The sequence below is a fragment of the Xenopus tropicalis genome, chromosome 10 (genome assembly GCF_000004195.4).
Source record: "Xenopus tropicalis strain Nigerian chromosome 10, UCB_Xtro_10.0, whole genome shotgun sequence".
Lineage (NCBI taxonomy): Eukaryota > Metazoa > Chordata > Amphibia > Anura > Pipidae > Xenopus > Xenopus tropicalis.
In genome coordinates, this window is record NC_030686.2 from 46,720,344 (window position 1) to 46,728,826 (window position 8,483).

The 8,483-nt window shown below is 46.6% G+C and overlaps 1 protein-coding gene across 1 annotated transcript; it reads right to left on the reverse strand.

The window, feature by feature from the left end:
- Positions 1-323: 323 nt before the first annotated feature.
- On the reverse strand, positions 324-7,891 carry znf684 (zinc finger protein 684). Its single transcript, NM_001142913.1, is given in 9 exon segments — positions 324-614; positions 617-1,469; positions 2,751-2,925; positions 2,993-3,052; positions 3,629-3,748; positions 4,241-4,506; positions 4,921-5,365; positions 6,318-6,683; positions 7,787-7,891. Coding segments are annotated over 3 exon segments (996 nt in total). The 5' UTR covers positions 2,806-2,925; positions 2,993-3,052; positions 3,629-3,748; positions 4,241-4,506; positions 4,921-5,365; positions 6,318-6,683; positions 7,787-7,891; the 3' UTR covers positions 324-526.
- Between the last annotated feature and the right edge of the window lie 592 nt (positions 7,892-8,483).

The window sequence follows — 8,483 nt, forward strand, 5'->3', positions numbered from 1 at the left end:
AGCAACCCCACTTTATTACCCAAACACAGGGTATCATGGCTATTATGCGGCACCAATGGTAAGTCCTTGACTGGTAGACAACTACACTAACTGCAAATGTTACACAATACCTTTTTAAAAAAAGGGGAGGTGGTTGCGTGGTCAAAAAGCACCAATATAAGTTTGGCCAATAGCATGAACAGGTGGAACTAAGCCGTAGTCCCCTCACTTCCTGATCCACACCGGCCAATGTCTTATACCAATTATGAATGGTTAAAATGGGCCGAGGTCTGTTAATACATTGATGACCACAATCACGCTGACATATGGTAACAGACTCATTCTGAAAACGTAAGTAACATTTTTAATGCTCAAGGTTTTTTGTGGTTATTTTTTTTTAACAGAAAATAGATTCATAAAACTTCTCCTGCCACCTTATAAGTTAGCAACCTGTGAACAAGAACGTTCCAACATCTACAGAGGAAATAAAGAAAAAAGGAAATTCACACCCAATGTACAAACCTCTAGAAAAGTAAAAAAACAAAGCCTATTGGTAATAGGGTTGCAGTTCTAGCCACGCCTTCCCGACTACATGGAGTCGCCGACGCCTGCGCAATGGACACTCCCACATCAACTTTTTTTTTTTTTATGGACTTTCATGTGTTTATAGAGTGCCGCTTTGTACCTGAAACACTTGCTGCACTGCGGGCAAGGCACTGTCTCTCTCTCGTGAATTTTTAGATGTTTATCAAACTTGGCCTTTACCTCAAACTGTCTACCGCATTTGTTGCACGTAAAAGGCAATTCTCCGCAATATTTTTTCTGATGTACGACGAGGCTGCATTTATGGCCGAAACGGGCGCCGCAATCATTGCACTCGTAAGGCCTCTCACCGGTGTGCACCCGCCGATGGATAACATACTGGGACTGATAATAGAAGCGCCTCCCGCAATCCTTGCACTTGATGGTTCTTTTCTTGCTGTGTTTTTTTGTAATGTGTTTTTGGAGTTGGACTTTGCGCTTGAACGATTTGCCGCACTGCTCGCATTCATGAGTGATTTTGGGCTCTGGAAGGACTTCAGGTTTCTCGTCCTCATCGTGTCTGTCAGACAGTAAACATTCAGGAGTCAACAGCAGATGCAGGTCGAGTTGACTTTTTTTAGGAAAGGTGATCTCGCAGCCGTTACACTTGCATGGCTCATTATCGGGGGGTTCTTGGCTTTCCCCTGGGGGACAGTTATTGTTTGCTGAATGCTTGGAGGATGCTTCATTGTCGGAGCCACTATCACTCTGGCTCTTTTTGATGGTACGCCTCTTGGACTTCACAGTGTTGCTTTCTTCATCAGATAAAGACGATTCGTCCGTTTTGGGTCTATAGTGTTGCTCTGGCCTCCAGTCAGACGTGCTACTATCATCATCATCGTCTAGATCCTCAGATGAAGGGGGGTCAATGTAGGGATCATCCGCTGCATCACAGTTTGTGGTTGCCTCTGCCGAGGAAGAAAAGAGATGAAAAATTTACTAGCCAAAGCCTTTATTCAACGGAAAAAAAAGCCACAGATAAACAAGAAAAGTACAGCCTCTCTTCTTCTTTGGGCTCAATAATGCAGCAATGAGGGAAATGTACATAAGTGAATCTAGGAGACAGATTAGCACTTAAAAATTTCTAGTGTTGTGTATACCTGCCTTACAGTTGTTTCCATTATGTTCCATTCTTTCCCAACAATTGTTCAGGCCCTCCTTTGCTTAACAGGTAATAAGAATTGAGTAGCATTGGTGTACCTAGCCACAAATAAGCACTCACCCCAAATCCCCCCCTAACTGGCCTTCAGGCTGGGCCCCCTTAGCCCATAACAAGGTTACAGATTTATAGAAACATTGGGGTAACAGTCACCCTGCTATAGTTCCAGGGGTACCCAGGGCACAAATAAGCACTCACCCCAAATCCCCCCCTAAACTGGCCTTCAGGCTGGCCCCCTTAGCCCATAACAAGGTTACAGATATATAGAAACATTGGGGTAACAGTCACCCTGCTATAGTTCCGGTGGTACCCAGAGCACAAATAAGCACTCACCCCAAATCCCCCCCTAACTGGCCTTCAGGCTGGGCCCCCTTAGCCCATAACAAGGTTACAGATATATAGAAACATTGGGGTAACAGTCACCCCGCTATAGTTCCAGGGGTACCCAGAGCACAAATAAGCACTCACCCCAAATCCCCCCCTAACTGGCCTTCAGGCTGGGCCCCCTTAGCCCATAACAAGGTTACAGATATATAGAAACATTGGGGTAACAGTCACCCCGCTATAGTTGCAGGGGTACCCAGGGCACAAATAAGCACTCACCCCAAATCCCCCCCCTAACTGGCCTTCAGGCTGGGCCCCCTTAGCCCATAACAAGGTTACAGATATATAGAAACATTGGGGTAACAGTCCCCCTGCTATAGTTCCAGGGGTACCCAGGGCACAAATAAGCACTCACCCCAAATCCCCCCCTAACTGGCCTTCTGGCTGGGCCCCCTTAGCTCATAACAAGGTTACAGATATATAGAAACATTGGGGTAACAGTCACCCCGCTATAGTTCCAGGGGTACCCAGGGCACAAATAAGCACTCACCCCAAATCCCCCCCTAACTGGCCTTCTGGCTGGGCCCCCTTAGCTCATATGAAAGTTAGATATAGAGAAACATTTTCGAAAAAAAAAAAAAAAACAACATTCATCCAAAATCAAGATGAGGGGGTGGGGTGGGTAGACATGTTTGTGTCGCTTTACCTTCTCCCCAGTCTTCAGGGATTTTAAACTGAGTGAAAGGAAGATGCTCGTCCATCAGTAAGTTATGGTAGTGGTCCCTGTGCTCATCTAAATATTCCCACTCATCCATTGAGAAATAAACAGCCACGTCCCCACGTTTTATAGGAACCTGAAGTAGAAGAATACAGATTTAGCCCTATAGGACAGTCAGCCCTGCGTTATGGACATGATAGGAGACAAAGGAAATATAGATATAGGCATACCTCTCCGTTCATCTGGTGAATACCCCTTTGAATAGAATCTTTCTTCACAACTGTCCATTCCTACAGAACAAAGCACATTTTATCAAATGGAGATCAAGTACATTTGTACCTTTTCTTTGGTGGGGGGACAGGGCCACCATCAATGGGGTATTGAAGTCAGTCGGTGGAGTTATCATAATGGGGTGTGGCAATGTATTATTATTGGGTTTTTTTTATCGGAGCCCTATTTTACTTGACAGAGCCCACCTCCAAAAGTGCTGAGATAAGCTAATAATTGGGGGACACTGGGGGTGGGAGGGCCCTGCTAATGCAGTAGTAGTATAGATCACTAAACTGATGGCAGCCCTGGCTAAGGGTGAACCGTAATAGCGGCAAACCAGCTTTTGTGACGGGCCACAGCAAATTTTGCAACAAATGCACTTCATGGCTGCCATAACACTCTCCCACTGGCTTCTTCAATGCAAACTTAATTACAAACACAAGAGGATGATCCACTGAGAATCCCATCTAGCAGCCATGATTGCAAGCACAGTGAGCAAACTCAATGTGCCATAAATGTAGCCGGCTAGCCCTGTAAAGTATCCACAATGCAACTGGCTGCCTGTACCTTAGCCTATGGCTTGCTCCTCCTCTCACCTGTCCAGTCAGCAGGTAGATAACCTCCAGAGCTTCATTCACAATCCTCTCTGTCATCGGTTTGTTTTCTAGGGTCCTTTGATACAAGGAAGAGTTATTCAGATGCTGCAGCAGTAGGACCTAGGGGAAGAGATGAGACAGGAAAGCAGAACAGATTTGTTTTTGCTCTGTGGGATGAGCAGAAAGCCATATTTTTGCAAAGTAGGGTTCAGTACATATTTACTTCTGTAGCTGCTGCCTGGCATTGAGCTCTACTATAGAGATGCGGCTGGCTAAGGTAGCATTCTGTTATTATATGATCAGCTAAAACCCCAATATTTAACGGTAGATAATTCAGATGGGTGGGGATATTGTGACGTACCAGAAGGGTATGAAACGAATGGTCCAAGGAACACTATGGGGTTTATGTTTGTTTCCTTTTTAACATGGACACTTGAATACATTTTTATTTTTTCAGATACCTTATAAACTTTGGTTGTAGACATGCCCTTAATCTGGGGGCAGTATCCTGTTAGCTTTGGCCCTACTTGATTGCCCACTAATGACCTCCATTATAATCAAATGAGATGAGTGCCTACCCCCCCACCTACTGTGATTTCTCCTTTCACTCACCAATACTTTCTCCACTGAAGACCACGCCTGCTCTGCTTCCAGATTCTGAAAGAAATTCTTCTGATATAAGTCATCGCTTTTGGATGATAATCTTGTCCAGAACCATGGGGGGTAAATATCACGGGGAAAGAACTCATTGAGATTCAAGGGTCCCATGGGCTCGTCAGGGTTGAGGGGCCGGCAATGGTAGAGGTGATCGTGTTCGACTTTCCAAGGTTCACCCTCAAAATTGGACTCAAATTCGGGCCACTGCACCCCCTTGTCGGCTGCAAACATCACACGATTGGTCAGTGTGCTGGCATTTAGCGTTAGAATGCTGTAGTTAACGTATTCATGAAGACAAGAGCAGAAATAACTGACCCTATTTGCCATTTAGGCCATTATGGTTGAACGTGATGGACATACGTCTTTTTTTTTCAACCTAATTTACTATGTTACTATGTAAGAATATAAGCCCTGTAAAATATATATGACTATATGGTAAAAATATGTATATAAAATCAGCAGGATATATCCCCTTTAATTTTATCAGGTGCAACCTAGTGCCCCATGATGCTGGGACTAAGGGGGGACCTTAGCATTTCCATAATCTGGATCCATGCCTGTACTCTGTATAAACCACCAGCAACTGTCTAAGGGTGCTCTGTCCCTTTAACTGGCCTAGATGTGCCGCTACTGACCTGTTGGACCTGTTGGAGGTGTTTTCTTTCTAGATTTAGGAATTCTTGGGGGAGGAGCTTCAGGTGTTTTAGGCGCAGAATTCTGTTCAGCAGAAAGTGGCACCTGGGCTACCATCAGCGGTGGCCAAACATTCAAAAGAACTTGCGGTTGTTGTGCCTGTGGTCTGCTTGGGAAAATGGTCGGCATGGCGTTCGTTCGGAGAATGGCTCTGCCTTCTTGAAAGATATAGCATTCTGGGGAAAAGTGGGCGGAGCACATGCAATAGTCATAACTCCTCCTCTTTTCGAGCACTTTCTGAGCAAAGAGGTCAATGTTGCCAAAATCTTGGCCGGTTTGATGCAACCACTGCTTTATCCTTTGCAGATTGTTGGGAAACGTGTGAAACAAAACCCCACCGATTGGCTGCCGACAGCCGCTGACGATGCATTTCGGCCACACTTCACCCTGAAGTAGAGAGTTTCATAACAAATTAGACATAAAAAAAGTTTTGGTAATTGAAAAAAATAACTAAATGCTATTTCTATATTAGAGTATGTGGCTAGCATACCTGTCTGGCCCATGTATGGCCACCTTTATTAATAAAGGATAAGTAAGCCTTTTATTCTATTTTTTCTCTATTACAAGCAGCTAAACAGCAGTTTATTTACCAACTTTTTTGTTTAGCGTGAAGCTCCACCCCCTTTACTGTCCGACTATGAAGACACAGAGGATTGGGCATGCTCACTGCCTCTGCTCCAATTAAAATCAATCATCAGTCATGCGCAGTAGGCACCTCTGAGGTTATCATAATCGGAGAGAGAAGGAGGGCTCAGAAAGTCAAAGGGGCGGAGCTTCTTCTGCTGCTGCTGCTTTCCAGCTTTCAAACGGGGGTCACTGACCCCGGCAGCCAAACAACAATTGCTCTGTGAGGCTACAATTTACTGTTACTTCCTACTACTTATTTTTCTATTTATGTCCTCTCCTATAAATATATCAGTCTTTTCATTAAACCACTGCCTGGTTGCTAAGGTAATTTGAACCCCAGCAACCAGATTACTGCTGAAAGGCCAAACGGGAGAGTTGCTGAACAAATAAACTAAATAATTAAAAAAACACAAATAATAAATGAAGACTAATTGCAAATTGTCTCAGAACATCACTCTCTACGTCATACTAAAGGTTACTTTTAAGGGACAATAATATATGCCAACTTTGTTTCTCCAGAATGAGTTGGCATCTCAGTGACCCACGTAAGGGGCCATCCCAACTACCAGCCAAGTGATACTGTGTAAAATATCAGGTGAATTAGAAAATCCCATTAGGTGGGAGCTGCACTGATGCCTTTCCCAATGGGTCTCCCTAGGCCCCATTAAGATATGATATCTAACATGGGACAATAATATATACTGCCCCCTACCTGACACCCTGATGAATTGGGAGGAGAAGGGAAATTCTGCGAGTTGGCCGTCGGTTCGATCATCGCTGGGAAGATGGTTGGGACGGCGTCCGACCGAAGAACCAGTTTAGCATCCTGCACGACGTAAGAGTTGGGGGCAAAATGGGCGGAACACATACGATGCGGATCTGTACTCTTCCTCTTTCCCTCCACGACCTTTTGCGCTAAATAGTCAATCTCGTCAGCTGTGAGGCCGATCTGCTGGAGCCACAGCTTGATCCTGGGAAAATCATTGGGAAAGGGGTGCAGAGCCACCCCGTGGAGATTGGATTTCTTGTAGTTAAAATGCGGACAGTTGCTCACCACGCAATGCGGCATGTTCCTCACCTGCAAAGGAATGGGAAACCACTTGAACCGTAGGCACCTTTAGGGGCGTATTTATATAGAGGCGCCCCCCATGGCTGAACAGTCAGGATCCCAACCAGGGTAACTAGCAACCTGTTTGAAAAGCCACAAACTCAAAAACTGCCTAGCTCACACACACGTATATATATTTCATTGAAACCATTGGGGGGGGGGGGGGGGTGAGTGGGGAAACCCTTCAGTTGTGTAATCGAACAATTTTGCAGAAGGCGGAATTTCCTTGCAACTTACTCTATGGTTGGCGCCAATTTAAAGGCGTTTAAGTCTGTCTCCCAGAGACTCTTTCCTGTGGGTGACAAAGTGCCCCGTGTGCAGGGTCGGATTGGGGGGTGCAGGGCCCACAGGGCTCCCCTAAGTTTAACGCATCAGGGGAGGAACGGTCGGGCAGTGCCAGCAAGCATCGGGTCTGGGCCGCCGGGCCAGTGTCCCAGTCCAACCCTGCCCGAGTCAGTGCCGATTGGGTAATTGCCTGCAGACTGGGTGCACAAGTTAATGGGGCGGGGCAATTTATCCCCTTCCCACAGGGCTACTAATTGCTATGGTGACTAGATGTTGACAATTGCCCCATGTGTTGCAGAGTGTGCCTGTAGGGAAAGGGCATATCTGCTCATCCCAATACAGACCGTCATTAAACTGCCAGAAAATTCTCAAACTGGCACCCCAAGAAAAACTATAACTAGCCAACTGGATGAGATGGCTGCAATTAGATTTTAGTTTTAATAACCAGTGTGCCAGTGCTGCATTTATGGGACCATAAATGTCCCAGGCTGGGTGCCCCAGACTTACTGCCCCACTGCCTACTCACCCCTGATTCCTGCCCCACTGCCTACTCACCCCTGATTCCTGCCCCACTGCCTACTCACCCCTGATTCCTGCCCCACTGCCTACTCACCCCTGATTCCTGCCCCACTGCCTACTCACCCCTGATTCCTGCCCCCACTGCCTACTCACCCCTGATTCCTGCCCCACTGCCTACTCACCCCTGATTCCTGCCCCACTGCCTACTCACCCCTGATTCCTGCCCCACTGCCTACTCACCCCTGATTCCTGCCCCACTGCCTACTCACCCCTGATTCCTGCCCTCTGAGTGAAGTAGCCTTCTCTGCTGCAACTCTGAGATCCAGTGGGAGGAACTTATTAAACGAACATGGCAGCTCCCTATCACTTAAAATCTTAACCGGATAGGGAAGGCTCACAGTCCCCAAGCCAAACACCCTGTGTAACCCCGCCCATGGGAATGTACCACTGAGAGGGGAGGGGACTATGAATGAAATCAATGAAGTACTGGCTGGTCCCTACAGCTGGGCGGAACCACGCAGCACACACCCCCCCCGCAGCTTTGTTACAAGCAGATTCTGCCAGGGAGGAGGGATTACAGCAAGAAGCCCTGTTGTTGTTGGTCAGAGAGCCTTGGGCGCATGGAATTATGGGAGTTGTAGTCTTTTTCTCAGTTCACTCCCGCCATTTTTACCTCAGTAAACAGAGCAGCAGCAGCTTAAAGTGCAGTGAATATGCACAGGGTGCTGGCTCTGATCCTCCCCCCCCCCCTGGCAGCAGCACAAGCAGAGAGACACAGAGGGACAAACTGGGAGGGATTTCCTGCTACTGTTAAGCCTGTCACTCAGTGCTGTGACCACTTCCTGTGGGAGACTGAAGCCACACCCCTAGCTTTCATTTCACTCAGGCTTGAGCTCTCTGCAGCTCTCATATAGTGACAGGTTTAGGAGGGAAAATGCTCTCAAAACTTTATATCCAAAGTGTGCA